At 41.6% G+C, this 24,279-nt stretch overlaps 2 protein-coding genes across 8 annotated transcripts in view; one reads left to right on the forward strand and one right to left on the reverse strand.

Moving 5' to 3' along the window:
- The window catches only part of AMZ2 (archaelysin family metallopeptidase 2), a 64,493-nt gene that overhangs the window by 24,764 nt on the left and 15,450 nt on the right, over positions 1 to 24,279 (forward strand). The window lies entirely within an intron of this gene.
- Positions 780 to 18,246, reverse strand: SLC16A6 (solute carrier family 16 member 6). 5 transcript variants are annotated; one of them, XM_044449515.1, is made up of 7 exons: positions 17,798 to 18,246; positions 17,598 to 17,673; positions 12,867 to 13,108; positions 11,608 to 11,751; positions 10,782 to 10,910; positions 6,263 to 7,090; positions 780 to 4,247 (listed from the first exon to the last, which is right to left on the reverse strand). In XM_044449515.1, the coding sequence occupies exons 3-7, from the start codon at positions 13,099 to 13,101 to the stop codon at positions 4,006 to 4,008; spliced, it is 1,578 nt and encodes a 525-aa protein (XP_044305450.1). In that variant the 5' UTR covers positions 13,102 to 13,108; positions 17,598 to 17,673; positions 17,798 to 18,246; the 3' UTR covers positions 780 to 4,005. The 5 variants fall into 5 exon arrangements, with proteins under 5 accessions (XP_044305450.1, XP_044305447.1, XP_044305448.1 ...); XM_044449512.1 differs by lacking the exon at positions 17,598 to 17,673 and adding an exon at positions 16,425 to 16,593 and having other exon boundaries at positions 17,798 to 18,245; XM_044449513.1 differs by lacking the exon at positions 17,798 to 18,246 and adding an exon at positions 16,425 to 16,593 and having other exon boundaries at positions 17,598 to 17,643.

The raw sequence follows: 24,279 nt of genomic DNA on the forward strand, positions 1-24,279 counted from the left end.
CAGTTCTAAATGATCTCTGAAAAAGGCCAGTGTTAAGTTACCAGTTTACTCACAAGCCTAGAAGTAGCAGCACTATGAGTAATGGAAGGAAGTACTGTGCTGAGCTACAGTCTTGCTTTCCATGCTACACTTTAAATCAGGCATGGGTAACCCTGCTTTGGAGATTCGGCTGTTGGGCAGCATAGAAATTGAATAAATAATTGTGTTCCTTGTTAGATGCACATTCCATTGGGGTTTCATTTGCTGAGGTAACAAAGTCACCCCATGGCTCCCCCCCCCCCCCCGCATCATTCTCACACCATTTGCTTCATTCTGTTTCTTGCAGAGAGCATCATTTCACAAGAAGTTCTGTGGCAGGACTTTCTCTCCATCTAGAAAGAAGAAACTAGGCCAAAGTGCTAGAGCTCCCTGCCTGCTCCCGTTCCAAGGGCCAGATCCCTGGTTTAAAAACAAGGAGCAGCCCCATGTCTGAGGAAAGTTTATCTGAATTAATCTAAGACAATAGCTCTAAGCCTGAAAGTTGTTTGAACTATTGAGCTGTTTGGGAATCTAACCTCAGCCAGATCTCTTTTATGGCCTGTCAAGGCCTTTGAGCTGTAACAAGGGGAAAGTTCCTTCTTTGTGAAGTCTTTCATGATACCTGAGGCTTGAAAACCCTTGTCATAATAACCCAGCTATTTATCATGACCTTGGGAAGGTTTGTAGAATATTTTGTTCGTTAGGGTGCCCTGAGTTTTTAATATCACTGTCATGATTAAAAGATGGACTAGGAGGCTTAAGAATGAAGATGTAATATTTAATACAAATACAGTATTTTTCTTTTAAAAAAGTTTATTGCAAAACTCAGTATTTGGTAGCACTTCCAGAGTTCACTAATTACAGTACAGAACAAACCAGCAATCCTGCTATGACTGTGTTAAATCCTGGGTTTGATTTTCTTGCATACACAAATGTGCACACGGTGGTCATGCTAATATGATATGTACATACACAGTAACCTAGGATGCAGTCAGTTATGTACACATTATTTAGTATTGGAAATCCTTGTAAAAATACAGCAGAACCTTGTTAATCTGCAGGGCAGCTAGGTTTTCCCATTCATGTATAACATCCTCTTTGACATACTAACTTTAGCAAAGTCGGAACTGCAAAACTGTACTTAAGTCTTGTATTATGAAGACTCCCTTAGTTTTGCCGTTATTACAGAGCATGTTTGCTGTTTTGCTTTTGAAGTATAATGATGAATAATAAGGTATACTTCCAAATAAATAAATAAATAAATAATTTATAAACGCAAGCCTCATGTTTGATCTTTACTCACTAGTTCAGAAATGGAAAAGTTAGCCATCTCCCTGGCAGAGATGGTGTGTGTCTCCCAGCAACTGCTGCAATTTATCCAGGTTCTGCTGTACGTGATAAAGTGCTGAAGGTATACAAAGGACACTGAACTGCAACATCATCTCCATAGCTTTCAGGCAATGAAGGAGTGTGGACTGCTAAAGCAACTCTGCTGCAAGAGCACCTTTTCCTGTATTTGGCGCTTTTTAACACCTGAACTGAACTGTTTTTAGTGGGACATACTTCCAAATAATTATGCTTAGGATCACAGCTTAGTGTTTTGGTATCAAGGATACCTAACTGGAAAGTATGAATCACTAAAAATCACCCAGCATCCCCCAAATGGGTTTCAACCCAAAAATGGGAATAACATTGAAATTGCAAGGAAACTAAAAAATGCATTCAGGATTCAGGTACCAGCAAGTTAAAAGCTTAGCAAAGGCTTCAGGAAAAAAAAAAACATTTCTATGTCTCATAATACCTAAATTAGCAGAACAATCCATATACAGTGGTACTCCCACTGAAATATGGAAAAACTTTTTAATCTGTGCAGTGTGTATTCATATCCAAAACAGATCTTTATATTTTCTCATTTTTGTCCCCCTGAGTTGTCTAGTGACAAATAGATGCATAAAAGTGGAATAAGCGAGCTTATGTCACCTTTCTTAAGTTATATTTTAAGAGTGAATAGTCAACATATTATTTTATCCTAGAATTCCCTTTCTTTTCACATAAATTGACTGAAAATGGGAGAAAAATCCAACTGCATTTTCTAATTATGCTTCTTGAAAGCCAGTGGCAAAATACACACTGACTTTCCTGTGCTAACAAGATTAGCATTCAGGGTGGTAGCATTCATTTTTTAGGACTAATTTGATGCCTGTGGCAGTTGTCAAGTACTCTTGTCATATTGAAAAAATGTAAACTGCCACGTGTGTGTGTATGCGCGTTAAATGGCACATTTCTCTTTGCTGCTTTGGGTTTTCTGCATTGATCCTTTTCTTGGTTCATATAGAATGTAGCTGATTAATGGAATGTTTACAAATGAACAAGTCTCCAAGGCTCAGCTCATACATCCTGCCCTTCCATGTTGCCTGGTGTGGTGCAAAGCTGGCTTAAACCACAGAGACGGCCCTCACAATGAAGGGTGAAGGTCTGGTTAACAGCATGTCAAGAGATGCAGTGAGGCTTTAACCTGCAAATTCTCTTGTATGATTCAGAAAAAAAAAAAAACATTTAGCTATAGGCTCTATTTTTACCACATAAATGGTCTTAATGCAATACCCAACATACTTGAAATATTTCATCAGATCAAACTACAATGCTCAGCCATACAGGACCCTGCCTTTAATGTATTACCAAATGGAATAACACAGTCTTGTTGTTTTGGCAGTGATATTCCAAAACAACTACTGTGCTTCATTTTTAAGGCATGGTTTGTCTCAGAATCCTTTTAAATAAAAAACAGAATTGCTACCTATGCCTTAGAGTAATTATAAAAACCCTCAGGACAAATGTATGAAAGAATTGAATAGACTGGAGTTGTTGTGGCTGTTTTTTTAAAAGACTTTACCCCTAAAGGGTTGATTCTAATACTTTAAAAATAAGAATAAATACTAGTTTTAAATTAAATCACAATGCAATTATGTTGATTTGTCCAACTACCAAAAGGGAATTTTAAAAATTAATGGTGCAATTCTATATATGTCTATTCAGAAGCAAGTCTCGCTCAGTTCACTAGAGCTTATTTGATGGTAAGTGCCTGAGACTGCAGTTTAAAGCTGCAAACTGAACTCAATGGATCAAAAGTTTGAATAAGTATGTATAGGACTAGACTGCAAGAATTTAGGCAGGAGTGAAAGGTAAGGTCATGAAATATCTGCAGTAGTAACTGGCCATAAAATAGAAGTGGTGGTCTCCAACTTTTCAGTACTTCTGAAGTTCAAGCAAATATTTAAAAACAATCCCAAACCCCTGCTATTCATGCTGTAAGGTCAGTCTTCCCCAACAGGGTGCCATCCAGATGTGTGAGACTACAACTCCCAGCGCTCCTGACTATTGGCCATGCTGGCCTGGGTTGGTGGGAACCAAAGTTCAAAAAGCTGGGAAGGCTGATTGAAGTTGCAGGGTCCTCACCCCTTCTCTAACTATTAAACCCAACCCCCTTTATCCCCAGCAACTAATATCTAGAAGAATCCTTTTCATCGGATTCTTGAGGGGGGGAATGTTCGGGGTGACTTGTTTTATCAAATCATCTCTTTTGTGTTGCTCTTTCTGTCTCATTCATTGCTAGAGCAAAGCTTCTGTTACAAGGATCTAACAATATGGAAGCTGCAAACTAATAGTTCTCATTATGTGATCCACATTTGATTCTTTTTTAACATAATTGATGGTTTCTTCCCATGAATGGAAATTACATCTCTTGTTAAGAACATGGGAATTTGAACCACAATTTCATGCTGGGTAGGAGTGCACTTACAGGGTTATTGAGTGGAATGTAGCATTCCAGGTGTTTTCAAAACCTATGTATCATTACTCAGACTTTCTAAAAGGATCGATAAATCTGCTCAAATTTATGATTTTGCATTCCCTTTAAAGTGAAGTTTTTAGAAGGTGGTCCAAAGCTGACTCGTTTCCCTCCCCCACCCCTCCAGTCTCTAAACAATTTCAAGCCATGCTGTCACTTCCTCTTACAGCGTCCTCATTTCTTCCAAGATCGGGTTCTATGAAGTCATCTGGTACATTCTGTAATGGCTCAGACAGGTTCTTCTGTACTGGTTGCCTCTTACTTTGACACTGTAGCTTCTTGCAAGGCCTCACCAAGGAAAGGAACACAGCAGCCAACAGCATGCCAGCAGCACAGGAGTAGAAGGCAGAGCTATAGTTCTTTGTCGTATCCACTAGTACACCTGTAGACAGGAGAGAAAGAAATACAGAACATCAGTTGAAGCTTCCTTTTATATCATCCTCTACTTTTTAAAATGCTTTGCAAAGTTTTCCTTCCAGGGCTGTATTTGTAGATTGCCTCAACTGATATTTCCCAAGTCCACAGAAGCAGATTCAGGATTTAATGTGAGAACAGTTTAGGGGAACATGGTAGCCAAATTTTATTTATTTATTTATTTATTTATTTAAACATTTTTATGCTGCTCCATTCGCCGAAGCCTCGGGGCGGCTTACAAATGCTGAGGTAAAATGCCCCTTGTGCCTACGAGGTATTCCCTCCCATCTCCAGTGTTTCCCTTTACACTCCTGGAGTTGCGGGACTTATGTCTTGTTTTAAGGAAACGTTTGGGGGTTTATAGGAGTAGCTTCTGAAAAAAAAAAACCCTATAAATGTCTGCAGACTCCTTTGGCTTGCAGCCACACTCCACATACTTAGAAATTGGACTTGCAGATTTGCTAAAAATGATGTTCCATTGAATTCAGCAAAATGTACTTCCAAGTAAGTATGCTTTGGACTTCAGCCCAGTCATCTTATGAGCTCCAGCTTGTAAACAGGTTTAGAAATGGTGTTGGAGTTGCTTCCAGAGCTGCAGTTGTTGAACAAACCTACTACTGTATTGAATAGAACTGTGACCACCAAATAGACTGCATTTTTTGCCAGCAATATAATGAATATGCCCTTAAAAACAAAATTGTCCTAATGTGAGGCTTCTGAGGTATGCTGTGGTGCCAGTAACAATTTGGGAGTTGTGTACAACTGTGGCTGGCATATCACAAGGCAGGTTCTCTTAAGCCATTGCTAAGGAAGGCCATTCCCATCCATGCAGCTTTCTGGGTCACTGGGCCAGTCACCAGCATTCAGCTCAAAATAACTCTCAGGGTTCTTGTAAGGATAAAATGGGGGGAGGTCATATATACTGCCTGTAAGACCCTTAGAGGAAAGCAGAATATAAATGAAATAAAGAAAATTAAGAGTGTCCAATAGGTAGGATGAACCCCTCCCCAGTGCAGGGTTGACAAGATTCTTTGCTTCAATTGCAAGTATTAAAAGGATTGGGGGGGGGGAACGATGAGGCAAAAACCCCTCATAGGATTTGGGCATTGGTTTAAACTGTTCCACTTGTGAACCAGAGGGGATCAGAGAGGACAGGACAGGAGCTATCCTGGGCCATGCCCCACCTCCTCCTCCCTGCTTCTGAAGTGTTGCTGCTAGATGGGCAAAAGAGCCTGTCTGGTGAAAACCCCACTGCTTTTCCTGCCCTGCCAGTGCCATCCAAGCTTGAAGGCTTCTGTCTTATAACCCATGCAGTTACATCCCAGAAGCACTTTGAAGGGCAGTAAAGAAATGAAAGTATTATTGTTGTTATACAAGGAAAGTTCCTTGGATGGCAGCAAGTTAGGTTAATTTAAGTCAAGGGAGGACAACCTTTCAGCCTCAGGACCACATACAGCTTTGAAGAACCTACATTCTCCCAGAGGCTCCCATTCCAGTGGTGGCTGAGGTGAAGGGAAAGGAGCGGGAGGTGAAGGGAAGGAGCTGGGACCAAAACCATCCTCCCCAAGCATATGAAAGCAATTATTGCCAGTAACCAAGCCTTACTCGTAGCAGGGGAATTTCAGCCTTACAGCATATGGAAAAAAGCATAAAAGCAGGGAAACCACCAAACAGTCACTAGCTGGGGGAAAAGGGGGTGGTGTCTGGGATGATCCCAGATGAGGTTCCCCATTCCAGCTTGAAGTCTTCTCCTTCTTGATTGCTCACCCCTTAGCCAATTGTCCAAGAAAGCTCCAGCTTTCTTCTGCCTCAGTATCCATCCATGTTTCTCAGTTCCTCATGTTTACCCTGGTCACATGAAAACACTTGTTCTCCTTCTTGGTTGTGCCCTAGTTAGACCTTAGCCTTTGCTATCACTAGTTGAGAGGTTGAGGACAAGTACAGAACATTTGGGTGCACCCCTGTTACACTACTCATTCTTACCTGCAAGGGGTGGTCCAGCCAGCCCTGATAAACTTTGAATAAATACATAAACCCCTGCAGCAGACGACATCTTCTCGATGCCAACCACATCATCTTCAGCTAGCATAGGAATGTGAGTGCCTGCTACTGTCCCAAGCATGAACCCAAAGAAAATGCTACATATCATTAGTCCCCAAAATTCATAGGCAAAAGGAAAGGCAAAGAGGGCAATATCCAGCAGAATGACACAGATGAGTTCGATGTAAATTTTTCGTATAGGCTTTTTGTTGAGAACCCAGCCAGCAGTGATTCGGCCGAAGACCTCAGCAATTGCCATTGCTGACAGTATGTATGCCGAGCGGTCCTTGTCAATGCCAAGGCTCATGCCAACTGGAATTATGTATAGGGAAGGAGCAAAGAATCCCAGAGTAGCAAATAGACCAAAGAGTGCATAACAAATAAAGCTATAGTTTTTCATCACAGAGAAGTCTAGGAGTTGGACTTTTGGTTCCTTAGGTGGAATGCTACTAGTTTCTATGAGCATCTCTGCATTTTCCTTTTGTTCTCCTTCACTTCTCAGTTCTAGTTTGGCATCTCCAGGCATGTTGCAAGTTGAGGTAGTTACTTCTACTCCTGAGTCAATGGAATCTATTGAGGTGCGTGTCTGCTCGTTTTCAAGCATGTATTTTGTCTCTCTTTGCTCTTCCACTGGAGGTGCTTTCACCACTTCCTGTGCTTTGAACACAATGGGTCGCAGAAGTGATCCACAGGCAATGATTCCGAGTTGCAGTAGACCAACAAACAACAGGCTGCATCTCCAACCAATATGTTCCTTCAAAGCAGTGATGGCTACAACATAGGAAAAAGTTATGTATATCCATTAATGGAATAGAAACTTTTAATTTATAATGCTACATCAAGAATATTTTGAGGCTCAGTTTTGGATTCAAGTTATATCTGAACTTGTTCATAGTATGTCAACATTAGGACTTACACAGTCTTCCTACTCTTAGCTCAGTTCATTTGGCTGAAGCTGGCAGGGTGGGAAATAGGACCTGACATATGAGTTTGAAGTTTCTTGCACTAAAAATGTAGGTGCAGTGCATTCCCTCAGCACAACTTACAATTTTTCCCACATGCAGTGTAAAATTGAGGAAAAAATTGAGGAATAAGTGTTGTCAATATCAGTGCAAACTGCACTTAGATGCTGGCTGGCTTGGACAAAGGGGAGGCAGGGAATCTAGTACAGATGCCTTGCTTTGTCTGCTAGGGTTTTCTGTAAAATCGTTGAAATGGCAAAGAACTTTATACTCCACTCAAAGAGCTGGAGTTCTAGCTAATGCCATTTTTTCCTATTTTCACTGAGGAGACATACCAGACAGAGAGATCTACTTTTTCCTTTGGTCTTTGATTTATGTGTTGAACATATTACTGTGTGCCACCTGACTGTGCCATTATGCAGTAAGGTAGTATTCATGACTTTAGGCGTGATGCTGAACCTTTACTGTTTATAGTGGAACCCCCATCATCTGATTTGCTTTGATGCACCTGATTAATATTTTGTCTGGCTAGTCAGTTAATTGCAATCTGAACGGATACTGACTGGAGATACTGTATCTCATACTGTATTAGCTGATTAATTTCAGTGGTGCCCTAATGTTACTACCTATTGGGAAATATTTATTCTCAGAGACATATTTCAAATGATCAAGATTAATTTGAATGAACTGATTAATGAGATCTCTCTGAGTTTCAGATAGATTGGCATCTGAAAGCTGACTTTGTGGGGTAATGTAAATATGTACAAGATGAATGCTATACTTCAGCTTGTTTATGTTATAGTTGGGATATCTCTTTCTATACCTGGCAAATATTTTCAAAAAAATCAGTACTTTGTTGGGGTAGATGAAGGATCTTTTCTGCCATATTTAAGTTTGAAAAGGATGTAACTTGCAAGGAGGAGGGTTTCCAGATCTTGCTTTATACCATTGAGCTTATTAGTTGATTTGTACTAAATGTTAGCCTTTTGGTCGTTAGATCAGGTTTTCCATCTCATTGAATGGCTGGCATTAGGTTTTAGATATACTGGAACAGATGCGGTTTCCCCCATGATTATGATTGGTTTATATATACATGTGGGTTGGGGCACATAATGTTTCATCAAAATTGCTAAATTGATGCTATGAGGAAATCCAGATTTATAAAGCAGTAAGAAAATGTTTTTGTTGGAGTCATGGACAGAGAGAATGATTTTTATGTTGGCTTAGCCAGTGGGTGCTACTTCTACTTACAAAACATACTCAGCTGTGCAACTGCAGACATTTGCACTTGCAGAACTGCACAAATAAGAGATCCTCAGGTAAGTCATGTATAGGGGGCTGTTGGGAAAGTCCAGCTAAGCATTGCCTAAGAGAGGCTGCAGGTAAGCTTATTTTTCCTTTGGCTTCTTCTGACAACTGTCAAATGTAACCAAAGATATGAGTAACCTTACCTCATGAGTAACCCCATGAAAACAAGTGGGGGTGTTTTGGCAGGAGACTATACAGGCATGTGCACTCTATATACCTGTACACCTTCCTGCCAGCTCCTTTTTGTTTAACCGTTTCTAAATCTCACTTGAAAAATGGAACTCTACTTCTGACAGCTGTCAAAGCTTACCACTTCAAGCAGAGGATAGCTTGTACTTTTGCATGTTCCCAAGACAGTGGAATCTCAGGAACAAGCGCAAAAACGAGGGCACTGTTTGGACATGAATTCTACCCCAAAATCCTAAGGAACCCACTGCAAAGGCAGTGAACATCCACAGCTGCAAAAATGCAGGTTAAAAATTAGAACAAATTTGCATTTCTCTGCCAGATAGAGATTACAAATGCTGGCTTGGCAGCTGGTTTTCAAGAAAAGAGAAGTTTAAAGTGGAAAAAAAGACTTAGAATTGAAAAGACTTTTGTTTGCATTAGAGAGGGACCAGACAGCTTGATTCTCCTGTAGTGTCCCCTGGGTACCTGTGGGAAGGCCAGAGGAAGAAGGGCAGAGGTGTACTATGGGTTGTTTTCATATCAACCCAATGTGTTTTATTGCCAGGGTGGCTTGTCATGATGTGTGGATGCACTTATTACAATATCAGAAGAATAAATGTTCACTTCGTATATTGCAATCATTTGGAAACCTTACAACACTTTGAACATTTGAATGGGGTCTGTATAGACACCCCTTACAAAGGGAAACTTATCTGGGTATTTCGGCTGCTTTTGTTGAAGTGCATGTCTAGTTCTTAGAACCCTGTGTATTTGTGCTTTCTCTCTCTTTCCATAAACACGCATTCAGATGTATGAAGGCACTTTTTTCTTTTCTCATATTGAAATTTTACAATAAAATACTTTTAAACCCCTTTGAGTATCACACCTGCTGAAAGTGTCTCCTTCAACCATGACAGGATGAGTTAAACTGTATCAAGAGAAAAAGGAAGACTCTTCTTCTGTAGATTAGCTGGGGGCAGTGGAGATTTAAACCCAAAAAATGGTTTTCTTGGAAATATACTTGGAGAAACGGCATCTCACATTCAGATAGCCTTGATGCAATTTGAGTAGGCTTCATTGAGTAGGCTGCAGGTTAATTGCAAGAATGGTGTTCTTGCAATTAGGTTTCATAAGTGGGGAAACCTGCAGCTGATCTACCAACTAACTTTCAAGAAAACCTTTGCATTATGCATTCACAGCAGGGATTATTTTTAGCATGGTAAATCAATATGGAAAGCCCACCAGACTATATATGAAGTCAGTTTGCTCTGCAAAGATTGTAAAAATAGCACCACATGGAAAGTGTTTGAGTGGTGATCATGATGTGATGTTTTTTCCCATAATATAATAATTGGAAGTGAATAATAGATTGATCTGTAGCTGTAGGGGGAGAAAAAGCATATATTCTGAAAGCCTAGTGTACATCTTTTCCTGTCCTGCTTTCTGAAAGATTTAGTAGTTCTTTGATGAATGTGACAGAGAGCTGCTTCCTCTGCCCACTCATGTTTAGAAGTATCTGTGCCCTATGTAGTATCAAGCTCTGGGATTAAGAACAGAGAAGCAACGGATCAAGTCAGGATCTATTTTTTGATGTCTTGCAAAGCTATATGATCTTTAAGAGTGCCCTGAAAGGAGTTCGGGATTTGAATCTAGTAGACTTGGGCTGAAACCCCTATGCTATGGTATACTTGCTTTCTGCTCTACTGCAAAGTCAGAACTGATCTGTTCTCCAATTGAATGCTGCAAAAAGTGACTCACAGAACCTGTATAATCTGAAGGCATGGACTTGGTGTGTTTTGGGAGCTTTAAGCGATCCAGTTAAAATGTGAGAGAAATCTAGCTGAAGCTAATTCTAGCCCCCAAAACAGCTGGGAATTTTTAGGTGATTCTGAAGGCAACATCTGATTGAGGGAAATATTGATATACCTATACAAAAAGATTGCATGAAGTCAATGGAACTAAAGAAGATATAAGGTTGAGGCAACAATCATCATAGAAAAATTCCAAGGAATGTGTTTCAATACCTGGTGCAAAGGAAAAAACAGCAAAGCATTCTCCTGTAGAAGCCACTGCTGTGACTAATGAACGCCTTTTGTCAAAATACTGTGACAGAATGGTGACAGTTGGGAGAAAGGCAAGGCAGTATCCTAAGCCTGTGAATTAATGGAAAAGAAAAGCAATTAGTACAAAACAGAGGTGCTGACATAGGACTAACTCTTGAAATGTTGGTTTCCCTTTCTGGGGTTTTTTAATCACTTACTCTGGGAATACCAGCTACTACCAGAGACCTTGACTTTTTAATTTTTTTCTCCTGATTTATATCCTGCCTTTTTCCTACAAAGGGCTCAAGGCAGCTTACATCATTCTCCTCCTCCATCTTATCCCCACAACAACAACCCTGTGAGGTAGGTTGGGCTGAGAGTCTGTGACTGGCCCAAAGTCACCCAGTTGGCTCCATGGCTGAGCGGGGACTCGAACCCAGATTGCCTCAGTCCCACCCTCTTAACCACTATACCATACTGGCTTTCTTTTGTAGTAGTAGCAGTTGCAGCAGCAGCAATAATTTACACTACATTTATATTATGATTACTAGGAATGTTTTGTGACAGGTTTTTTCAGTATATGCGCTGCCAGATATGAGGTCGTAAATTTAATTCTACTCATCATGTGGTTAACAACACTAGGCTCAATCAGCAGAACCAGATAGCTCCACAAACCCACCAGGAACCAGTATTTTATACCTTGGCCAGTTAGGTACCTGGCATGTTTCCAGCCCTGAATCTTTCCACATTTATCTAAGAGAGTTATGATAGCTGGCAACTTTATTGAAAGATGGAACATGTAACTCACCTGAGACTATGCCAATTGAGATGTACATTTCAACAACTGTGCGTGCAAAGGAGCCTACAACCATTCCTGTACTGATTAGTACTCCTCCAATCATCACTACCAGACGATGACCAAAGCGATTAGACAATATTGTAGAAAGGGGTGCTGCAGAAGAATGGAAGGATGGTTATTTTCTGTGGCTGTTAAAGTGAATATAGTGGCTTGCAGCCTCTGGTGTCAGGAGGAGTTTTACTCACTATTTTAGCACAATGAACTTGAATATTGTGGAATAAGAAATACTGCATGGATTAGGATTTTTTTAAGTTAAGGGGCAACTCTATATTTTCTTCTTTTATACAAGTATATTAGCAAGTTCAGAGTCCCATATATACACACACACACACACACACACACACACACACCCTTTAAATAATATTGTATTAAACAGGAAGGAGATCTGGCAATGTGTAGGGCAATATCCAGAGCAATTCAAAACAAGCACAGATATTTAATTCATTCTCAGGATTATATCTGAGTTCTATTTTCTCCAAAAAAGAGATGGCTTGTTGTGCATCGTCTCACTTAGGATAAACTTTAAGAAATGTAATCCACTTGGACGACCTTCTCCTGGTTTGCTACACTGAAATCAGGCACTCTGCCCTCATGTAGCTCCCAGAAGTCACAGTCAGTACAGGCAGAGAATGAAGTTGTGTCCTAACACGTAATGGCGTCTCTGCCCTTGTTCTTTCTGTGTTTTTTTCTTTCAGATTTCCTTGTCCTCCTACTTCCCCATTCTCTCTTCCAAATCTTCATGTTTAAACTCTTACAGTAATGTTTGTACATCCTTTTCACTAAACCTGTGCTCCTTTAATGTGAGTCAGCAATAGAAGTTGCCACAGGTAACTGTGCTTGTGGCTTACTTAAAACCTGTTTTTTTCTTAAATTGTGGTACCAGCCCAGGAATGAGGAAAGCCCTTGAGTCTAGCTGAGAAACAACTCTTCAGCTGAGTCTCACTGTGTTGGCAGCTTTGCCTTTTAGGGTTTGCTGACATTAAAGTACAATATCAATACATCTGTTCATTTTAATCTGCTACATCATAGTACTAATGTAGAATAATGATACCTGTACATAGGCATTACTACCTAGCCTTAACAGCTCAGTCTTACACAGAGTCTCTTTAAGTCCATTGAATTTGTTGGATTTAGGTCTCCTTAACTTTGTGTAAGGACCAAGCTGTTACAAGGTCACTGATTAAACAGAGTATCTGCCATACACTCACCTGTAAATGTTAGTACAAATACACATATTGAGATTATCCATGATATCCTGCTGTTGGTTTCCTCAAAACTTTGCACTAAGTCTGTAAAGAAGACTCCGAAAGACTTGATAATGCCATATGTCAAGGCCTCCACAAAGAAGAAAGCAAATGCCACAATCCAGCCCCATCCTCCATCAGGCACTTTAGTATAAACATTTGGAGCAATGCATGACATTCTTGTTGCTTTGACAGTCATTTTCAATCTGGAATAGAAGAGGTAGGTATTTACTAAATTATAAATACCTGTCCTAAACACTTCTGCTTGGAAGCACATTTGATGGGTTCTGTGAGGCTTATTTCCCAGCTTCCAATGGGTGGCTTTGGCAATATCCACTGGGCAGCTCAGCCTCCAGTTCTGTTGCGCCTCTGTAGTTTTCTGCCACTTGTGCAAGAGAGCTTTGGTGCTTCTAAAAATAACCTCATATTTTATTAAGGTTAGTGAGCAGAAACACTTGGGATAGATTGGATAGGTCAGTGGAGTTCCCACCAGTGAACTCCACTGACCTGCTCTGTTTGAGAAAACTAATACTTTTGTTAATTTCAGATTATTTTTAAAAGCACCAGAGCCGTGCAATATGAGCTGTGAATTCTGAGACTGCACAGGCACATTACAATACTACCCCCTGTTAAAAAGTGTGACTGTCTTCTTTGCACAGAGAGAGTTGGGAAAATGATTATCTTATTGACTGCTATTTTAGAATTAAGCGTAGTATATTAACAGAAGTCTCTCCTTTTATAATCATATTGAATTGAGAAACAGAAAATATATTTAATTGTAAGGACCAGCTGCTTCCATTTAAGAACACAAGGAACTTCCATCTGATATTGTAGCGGTGAAGCAATTTTCTTAAATTCCTATGATAAATCAAACACCCAATGAAATTTCAGAAATGGTATGAAAAGATTGTCCAAACTTCACAAAGTTGGGCTGTGTTTCAAAATACTTAACCCCTAATAACAACTGGTTCATTCTTCCTTCTTTCCTGATTAGGTGTCCATTGTAGCTCAGCTTTCTGTATAGACGGAAAGATCTATAAAGCTCCATGTCTGGGAACCTTGATCGGTGTGGGCACCCATAGGCTCTAGCGTCCTCACTTAATGCCCACCCAGCTCCCTATCCTGATTTCTTATATTAAAATTAGAAACAAAAACTGGGAGGCTGGTATGCTGCAAAATAAAGCGTGAAGCTTCAGTACCACCTTTTGTTCCAAGAATGCCTCTGGGCCTCACACTGGCCCATAAGGCGTCCTTAGAAAATAAAAATGGGTGACTGTGTCCAGCACTTGGTTTTGACACATGCCAAGCTGTTCAGAAAAAAAGAAAAATGTAAGATGGGGAATTGCAGGGATCATCCTAAGGGACTAGATGGAGGTAGCAGGGAACAAAGTACATGTTTGGTCTGTGCTGTGTATCTATATGTGTGAAATGTTTTCGGTGTGTGTGCTTGTTATCTGGTTTATTTTGGTGTAGTGAGTTTTGCATGTGTGTTTATACATGAGGTGTGGCTTTTGGGTGGCTTTCCTGTGTTTGGAGATGCATGTCTTGCCCATGTACATTTCTCTGAGCCTCACTATTCTGCTGGGAGGGACGGGGGGCAGGGAGTATATGATGATTTAGCACTTTGTACTCAGTTTCTTGGTCAAGCTGCTTCCCTCTGAGCCTCAGCTTGTTTTGTTTTTGTTTTGTTTTTTGTGTGTGAAATAGCTGTTGGATTCAAAAGAATGGTTTAGGAAGCCCAGTACCACCTCTGTCTTAAGCTTCATAGGCCAAGTTACTTTTCTGTTTAGGTTCATCAGTTTGCCTTATGGGGAATAGGGGCTTTGTGACTGTCCACATGTACCATGGCAGCCATTTTGTTAATGGGCAAACTCCTTCATGGCAGCCATTTTTTGAGAGCTGTGAGGCCCAAAAGGTTGGGGACTCTATAAGAAGTAGAGTTTGAATATTTTTACTTTAAAAAAGCTTTTATAAGTTGAGGATAAGCTGAGTGCTTATAGTGGGCACCCACATTCAAGGTGCTTGGTAAGGAACTTTTACTGAGTTCCATAATTCATTTTAGATCAAGGGTAGGCAACCTAGTGTCCTCCAAAATGTTTGGACTACAGCTCTGATTGACTCAAGCCAGCGTGACTTAATAGTCAAACATTATGGAACTTATAGTTCAAAACATGTGGACAGCACCAGGTTGCTTCCTACTGCTATAAAACAGTGTGAACAAGCAGGCTTGAAAAATAACCTTTGTGATGCTGCTTTGCATAGTTTAAGTTTATTTGGATCCAGCTCATTGTCCTCTATTAGTTCTTAGAAATATAAGTACATGTAAAGTAGTTTATACTTTGCTAACCCTTTGAAGTAGAACTCTGTTTCATATGAACAAAACACTCTATCACCACAGTGAGCTAAAATGCATTCCTAGCTGTGGAAGGCTGGGTGCTTTGCTGTCAAGCAAGTTTGGGTGCGTATGTCAACAGCAAATAATTAAGACTATCATCTATTCTTGATAATTTGCTGACTGCCATTCTAATAAAAGTGCCCAGTCAAGCATCTGGCTGGTGACTCTGCACCCGCCTAGAATAAAATCAGTTTGCTAATTGTAGATAGCCTCTTGTTTTTTTTTTTTTTTTTTTTTAGCACTCTTTAGTGTCTTGCATTTTTTTTGGGCCACACTTGAAAGTAATATAAATTCAGATTATCACTAATGAAATTCTCCTTTTCACTGAAGGTGGTGCCATGGACAAATTTAGCAGACTTGTTTCCCTCAGAACAGTGAATGTGGGCTCCCTTAAAAGGAGCACATTGTTCCTGATCAACTGTGAAATATCTTGATATAGTAAACGCTAAGAATGTATTAGCATATCTTCACAGTGTACTTCATAGCAACTTGCCACAGAACAAATCTAACATTGCAAATTCGCTGCATGTAGCCACACTGGTCATAAGTTTCGGAAAAGGCAAAGAGCGCAGGTTCACTGACTTGGGGCTCCTGGGCACCACAGGCAGTTCATCTTTCCTTTCTCTAGGGACAGTATCTCATTTGCAATGTGAAAAATAGATGAAAACTCCAACAACCATTCATTTTACCCCAAGTCAACAGCCAGTGCTGTTCCTCTTAAATTTACACTTTTGAACTTTTTGTAGAAAACACCCACCTATCATGTTCGTATGTCCAGTTGTTCAGTACCAATTAAAATCAGTTCAAGTTAAATTACATTTGTCATTCTGTATGTCCAATATACAGCCTTAATTACACAGCTTCTAAGAAGCAATTCTGTGTTATGTAATGGGCAACCTATTTGTATACACAGTTAGGCATTCCTAAGCCCATTGAAATCAATAGGCTTAGCATGCCCAACTTTGCACATGACTGAGAGATTATTTTGGGAAAGTAGTACTGAAAGACTTTGTAAAAATCATTTACAGGATTTCGCATATGCAGAAAGTATTAAGTATGTTCATTATAACAATTGGTGCTGGCCTGCAACAGTTAGGGGTATCTCACTTCAGAATGTTCAGTATTACCGTTCAAAATCTCTGCCACTGATATGCCACTTCTGTCAAGTAGAACTGAAATAGGGATTCAGGGAGACAGTTTTCTGAACTACATAGGTTTGCAGGAACCACAGGAAGATTGCTTTTATCCATTCATTAAATTCCTCTATTGTGCAGCCAAAAGGTATTGAAATGCCACCTTGTAGAACATTAGATGTAAAGGATAAACAGTTAAATAAATAGTAGGCATTCTTAATAATATACAAAGACTGTATGAGGTAGTAAAAGCGGTTTTTCTGCAGTAATGCCTGCAATGTGCAGGTGCTTCTAAGCCTCAGTCTATGCCCCGATGATCTCACGTTTGAAGGAACCTGAAGATGAGCCCAGTGATTTAAGAATCTTGCGTAAAAATAAGAACAAGACAACTGTTCCTATTACAACCTTGATGCAAACTGACTAAACCTATCCTTTTTTGATGAACAATGTTAACTATTATCTGTTAAAATGGTAGCAAATCCTCCCAAAAATGCACTGACTGAGTTTTTCATTCACAGGCTGCATCTACCATGTGGCTTTTGTAATGTCCCTGGCCATACTGCAGATACAGCTAGTAAGCTCTGATACAGATGCAAGGCAGATCTTCTCTTGATCAAATCCCCTTTCTGACCTCTGCAGTGCAGGACAGGCTCAGATACCAGTTTGATCCACTTCTGCGAAGTACATGAACAATCCCATACTGCAGGTTCTGTGCGGAGCATTCCACTTCTACAAAACATGTGTTGAGTTTTAAGTCCCCTGCTGCTGCTCAGGGCAAGAATGGAGTGCAGTGTGGGTGAAGAGACTTAAGCAACTTGTGAGCTGCAACTGCCTTGCTGAATTGGGATGAGATGTCTGCAGAATTTGCAGCCCACAGTGAGCGCAGGAGTCTTGGTAGCCACATTGTGCCTTGATATCTTCATGAAATGCAGAGATGTGCACGTCTATCTCTTATACAAGCAGAAGCCAATTTTTCAAAAAATAAAAATTAAAGAGGGCACAGTGACCACAAAGATTATGCAGTGAGGTTCCTTTAGGGGATATAAAATGTTTTCTTTTTCCTGAAAGGAAGAATAGCTTCTCAAACCTCCGAATAGGGGTGATGGTGGTGGGAGAAATCTTATCCACTTTCCATGTGATGCAGAGTGAGGAAAAGTAAGTACTCACTAGGAGACAATTTTCCCATCACTTTGTGCCTCTTTAAAGGCACAGCGTTTTTGCTTGTTTTAAATTGGACATCCTCCTTAAAAAAAAAAAAGCAGAGACTGATGCTCCTTAGCTGGAAACAGCAAATAACGTTTGTTTAAAAAAAATAGTGAGAGCAGCAAGGCAACCAAACTTCAGTGTCCAGAAGAAAAGTCACTTACCAGGTCAGTAGAAGGTGTTGCTGCTGCAACTTGGGGAGAGAAAGATGTGGAAGGAATGGATTCCCCCCAAGCCACAGAGAAGTGCAGCTTTAGCCTATGACCTGGTCAGTAACATGCTGAATTGGACTGCATAGAACATCCAACCCCTCGCCCTTAAGAGCGAGAGCTCAAGACCCGGCTCCGAAAGGCACTCGCGGGGTGGGCGCAGCAGCCGCCTGGAACTTATACTCTCGACCCCTTTTCGGAAGGGTGGAGCCTGTGGCTAAAGCAGACCCCCGTCGAGGGGAGAGAACCGCAGATCCCCCCACCCTCGTTATCCAACACTGGGTTCCCGCTGCTCATGCCAAGGCCGCCCCATGCCCAGCGGGCTGCTCCCTTGCAGGCTAGGCTTCCCGGGGGTCGCTACCCCCAACGCCCCTCGCTCTTTCCGACAGATATTTTCTTGCCCTCTTTCTCTGCCCCCCTCTCCCTCTCCTTCGCGCTCCCTGTCTCTCCCTCTCTTCCCCCAACTGCCGTCTGGTCCCTTTTACAACTCCTGCCGTCTCCTCTATTTCCCTACTCGTAGCTCTGCTTTTTATACCGGCTCGAGCCGGTCTTTGCCGGCGAACCTGGCGCGCGCAGTAGCTCAGCAGCGCCATGTGCACGCCGGCCGCGGCTTTGCAACTGCTGCAGGAGAACTGGCTGCTTCCGCGTGCTCGGCGGGGCGGAGGAGCGCTGTGTGCGCGCTGGGCGGCGGCATGGGTGAGGACGAGGGGAAATGCAAGACCGCTCTGCAAAGCTGGGAGAGAATGAGGCGCTTGTGTGGAGCTAGTGAGTTGTCTGCCTGCGCCACGTCTGCTTTTTTATTTATTTATTTATTTATTTATTTATTTCAAAGCCACTGCGCCCCCCCCCCCCATTCTACACGTCCCCTCATTCTTTGAGAGAATTATCTAATATCTGCGCCTGCAAACGTCCTGGTATCTCTTTCGTAGTGTCCCCCTTTCGTTGTCTCTAAGGGGCGATATCGGTCTCTCTCCCCTCCCTCCAATGAAGCGTATCCCGAAAGAAGAGAGGTGCCGACGTGACAGCACCTAGGAAGTAATTAATGCAACGGAACTTTTGGGAAACGATGGTTAGGAACTGTAGGAACTGGATTTGCAGCTTTTAGAGACTGTGCGTGGCGGAAAAATCAGAGGAAAGCCTCACTAGAGCTTCCCTTTAATTTCGTGGTGCTCCCACGAGGTTTAAACGAGGTTATGGGTGTGCTCAGTACCCCCTTGTCTGCCTCTCATGCGCACGGCTACCAAATTGTCACCGTTCATTCACGGCTCAGTGGAGCTTTCCCTATCAAGTTTATTTATACTTTTATTTCTCGGAAGCTTCGGCAACGTCACATCCCGTGCCTCATTTCTGTTTCGAGGGGTTCAGGGTCCTCTATTCCTCCCCTCCCCCAACTTAAAGCGTGAATTTGGCGTGGTAGTCCCGGGGATGGCTGCGATGATATAATGAGCGAAGGCAAGCGCTTGAAGTCGCTCCTTCGCTAGGATGAGCGCCCCAGCTTTGCAAACGCAATGTCCTGGGTCACTTAAGGTAAACTGCGGCAAGTCGAAAGGAGGCATCCGCCTGGCTTAGACTGTCCTTCACACACACGTTCTCGCGCTCGCTCGCTCTCTCACCCTCCCCCCATCCATGCATCCTATGAAGGATGCGCCAGTGCGCTCGTTCACTGCCACGCCGTGCGGTCTCTAGTCAGCAGAGAGAGGGGCTTCACTGTCATTCCCCCGCTTTACTAGAGCTCCTGGCGGCAAACACTCCCTGGGAAACAGAACCGCCAAGCGTCCCTGACAGGCCCTTCCTGCGCTGGCTGGCGTCCCCGCAGAAGCATCGGAAAGCTCCTCCTGCAAGTTTTCTAAAGCGTTGCCGTCAGTCGCTGACGGCTCTAATGGCATCAAAGCCGCCTATCTTTCTGAATCTACCGGGACTGATCTTGATCAGCTCCACGAGATGCGTCTGCTGCCCGGTATAAATTGTGGGCTAGGCCACGGGGAGAAAATCCAAAGGAAATTCCTGCCTCAGATTGCACCTACAACTTGCTGAGGGGCTCAGTGTTGAAGAAAGACACTTTTATTTTTTGGCAAGGGGGAGGAGAGATGCTGACACGGTTTGCAAACCGCCTTCCTCACCAGCTTTTTAAGCATTCTGTCCCGGCTAAGTACAGCGGCTTTCCAAAAGATGGGGAACCCGGCGAGCGCCTCCTAGTGGCTGATTGCCGAGCAGAGCCCTCTCGGCCGCGAGCCCTGGCGCGTGCTTCTCTCTGCGCGACGCGAGCGCGTTTTCCTTTCCCAGGTTCCAGCTCGTGCTGCTGCTAGAGCCGATCCGGGCAGAACAGGTTTCTGCCAGTTTGGGTGTGTGGCTGGCTGCTGCTGTGTATGCACTAGAGACTCGTAATCTCCCGGAAGCGGAGCTCTTCTTGTTGCATTGGGTAATGTTGATGACTCAATGGACTGGCAGCGCTTACAGCGCGCAAGGCTAAATCCAGCAGCATCTCTCCTTCCAGGGAGGCAAGTGTGTCTCTCGATGTTTCCTGGAGTCAGCACTTTGCAGTCTCTACACTGAACCCTCGATTCTGCCAGCTTGGCTTTCCGAAAACATCTTTCTTTTATACTCTCCTCCCCCTCTATTTAAATATGCGAGCAAAGTACATTTGTTAATGCTGCCTTTTCTTCTACAGGGACTTGAATAAAAACAGCTTTTACAAGATTATTAGAAACCATTGCCATTTCATTAATGACTTGTGTGAGTTTCTTCACCTTCGTTTGTGCATGAAAATTATCTACCTTTACCACATGGAGTCAGGATGCATTGCAAAACTATGCTAATTTAGTCCAGATTAATTATCACATACATTTATTGATGCAGAACAGCAGTAAGAGGGGTTTATATTTATTTCTTAAAATGTTTATTTAGTGAGTTAACTTGGATTGGAGAGAAGCCACTTTTTAGTGTGTATAAATCTGCTTAGATAGCCTTTGGTTAAGGAAGGTCATCTTTATTTCAGAGCAAGGAATATTAAGAAGATTAGATTTTGTGTATACTTTTAAAAATGCAACATTGAGCTCAGCTGCATAGAACAGCAGGTTCATTTGTATGTGCATTTTCTGTATAGAAGAACTGTACTGGGGATGGTGAGACTTTGGTCCATTTAATGCTCAGAGTCTTGGGGTCAGTGAAACAATATAACAGCTTTCTGTTTACAGTTTTGTTTTCAGAGGGATTCAGCCCAAGCCTGCCTATGTTTACTGAGAAATTATTCAGATCATGTTTAATAGGGTTTGGAAATAAGAATCACTGAAATAATTGTGTTTACTTCTGAGGAAAAATATGATAGGGCTGTAAGTTTGCAGAACATTCCACTGAAATCTGTGTTACTTAAATTGAGTTTAGGATTTCATTGCAGTATTTTCACTGCAGTTCCAGCTGCAGCTGGTTTGTGCAGTTATGATATACTCAAAAGTCTTTGATAATTCCGAAAGTTCACATGTACACACTCCTTTTACTCTTTTTTCTTACAAGTACATTTTTATCTGGTGTCTGGTTAGGACCATTTTAAAATAAGATGAGCTTTATCCAGTTTTAGTGCAGCTGGGCTAGTTGAAGTACATGTCTCTGCCACGTCCTTCTCACAGCAGCCCCATCAGCCACAGAGTGTCAAAGGACCCTGCTGAATGGGATGAGCTAGGGGGAAATCAGGCAGAGGTACATGAACAGCAACTCTGTCAGTGGAAGTCATATCCTAGATTCACCCCACTGTATTTTGAAATCTCTTTGCTTCGGGGCCTGTTGGGGAAGGAGCTTTCAAACTTTCTGAGCTGGAGCTGCTGCTAGCCTATATGGGTGTGAAGCAACTCTTGGATTTACCTGGTTAGTGATCTTGCTAACCACAATAGGATGCAGGGCTAGCACTGGATGATTTGCATGTTAAGTATTGAAAGTATACCTCTAATTTTAATGCATTTAAAATATTAACTAATCAACAGTGCAATTCTAGACCATTCTTTTCTTAAAACAGCACTACCTGAAATCCAAACACAGCAGCCTACTACTTGTCAAATGCATGGCAGTAGCAATTTAGCTGTTGAATTTTGCACTAGCTGCAGTTTTCAAACACTCCTCAGTGGCAGCCCCACATAGAGCACATTTTTGTAATCTAACTGAAAGGTGACTAGATATGCCTCACTGTGGCCAGATCCAACTTCTGCAGCTGCTGGGTGCAGTAGCTGCCTGAGCATCCAGGAGCAATCCCAAATTTATAGGCCTGATTTTTCAGAGAGTATCTAGTCCCATGCAGATCATACCATATTCCTGGGCCTGGACCAGCAGGCTCCGTCTTTCCTGGACTGAGTCTCACTTGCTAGCTCATGTTCAGTTCTTCATTGCCAGACAGTTCAGGATTTCCATTGTCTCCTTAAAATTAGTTGGTGATTTCCTAAATTGTGTAGGAAGGGCATCCCAGAGGTTAGCCACCATCCTTCAAGACCCTCTTATAAAAATGAATGATTAAAAATTATTTTTAAAAAGTTTAAACTGGATTTTTTGAAATAAGATTTCCCCTCAAAAATCATATCTAAAGATAGTTTTCTATTTAAGATACGTTATAGTTCAAATGTGATTCATGAAATAAAATTAGTTTTTAATTATGTAACATGAAGCTGCATATTCATGTAGTGTTTAAATTTTTTTGGTATATGAATTTCATTAATCCATTCACAATGTCATGCTCTTCCAGAGGTTTCCGTAAGATTATTGGGCAATTTTTCTATTTAAAAGATAGCACCACAGTTGCTTGGTTTTCCAATTCTCAAAACTGTGAATTTGTGTCTGCAGAGATTACATGCCTCTTCTTCGCAAAAACGTTATAAAATACACATACAGAGTTGAGAAAAGGACCTTAATCCCATTGTTCCTTTGCAGATTATGTAGGCAGAATCAACCTTACCTCTTAAGTGTAATGTTTTCAACCAAAAAAGAAGAAGAAGACTGTTGGGAGTGGAATAGATCTGCACAAGAAGCTAAATGTGAGGTGGGCAGGGCAAGCAGTAAAAATGAAAGGGAAACCTTTTAATCAGAATACTGCACAAGTCTTTGAATCTTTTTGTGTCTAGCCTAAGGTTTATCATATTATTTATTCCCTGGAGGAAGAAACCTATAATGGCAGCAGGCCATAAAAAAGACCCAGTTTGGGAATATTTCAGTGAAGCTCCTCTACCTACAGGTAAGGCAGGCGTGCATCACTAGATTTAAATCAAATCCACCCTGGATGTGTGTGTGTTGCTTATTTATATCTTGCTTTTTCCCCAAGAGGCTCAAGGCAGCATACGTTGTACTTTGTCTCCTGCCCTATTCCCCTGCCATTTTACAGGGTTCACAACAACCCTGTAAGGTAGGTTAGGCTGAGGAAATTGTGACGGTCCTAAGGTCACTCTGTGCATGCAGTGGCTGAATAACACTTTGAACCTGGATCTCCTTGTCCCTAAGGCTGGCATTCTAATTGCTACACTACACTGGAGTAATCTGTGTAGTTCTTTTCAGTGTGCCAGTTGGTGAGAGGCAGGGATCTGTCCAGAACCACCAACTGAGATTGACTGAGCAGGAATCTGACCTCAGCCCCCAGCTCCGAGCTCTCAGGGCAGCATCCAAAATTTTCTAAGGCAAGTCTCAGATGTTTGTTCAGCTTCTGGAAAAGGAACACCTTTTGGCCCGATAAGTTATTTACACTTCAAACAAAAAGCATGACACTATTTCCCGGTTTTTCTTGTTTTGTTCTCTGAGGCATTGCTTAAAGATCAAGTTCTGGTTAGGCTTGTTTTTCTTTTATCAGTGTTAGTGCTCATTTTACACAAAGACATGCAAATGTAGACACTCATGTGTGATCCTTGCCACTCTCCATTGCGATTTAAAGAGCTGGTTCCTTGTGGTTTGAGACATTAATCATTACTCTGTAACTCTTTTGCTCTTTATAGATACTAACACTTGATTCATCCTGGATTGGTAAATTAAACCCCGACTCATTTGATGTCCTGCATTTGTGGATTATGGGAACTTGACATACTGCCATGCTGATCAAAAGCTTGTATCACAGAGTGAACTACTGCTCTGCTTCTTCCACAGGAACCAAAATAAAACAGTAAGGAGTCCCACTGGCAACCTTAATTGACTTCAGCCCAAAAAGCAAAGTTCTGCAGTCAGAAAATCTAATTCTGTGCAGTTTGTTAAGAGCAGAAAAAGTTAATGTTAATAGCACACACAATAGAATTGCCTTAATCTTATCTGATTTATTAAAATTGTTTTAATCACTGTGTCCTAACAGGCAAGTACTGTAATATTAGAAGAAAGGTATGTACTAGCCTGGGGGCATAGGAGCTACAACTGCAGAGGGCAAGGGGACAGCCCTGAATGGCATCTGGCTATGTTAAAAACTGGAGAAAGAGTGCAATATAGCA

The sequence above is a fragment of the Varanus komodoensis genome, unplaced genomic scaffold, assembly GCF_004798865.1.
Source record: "Varanus komodoensis strain SLA01 unplaced genomic scaffold, ASM479886v1 scaffold59_1, whole genome shotgun sequence".
NCBI classification, from domain to species: domain Eukaryota; kingdom Metazoa; phylum Chordata; class Lepidosauria; order Squamata; family Varanidae; genus Varanus; species Varanus komodoensis.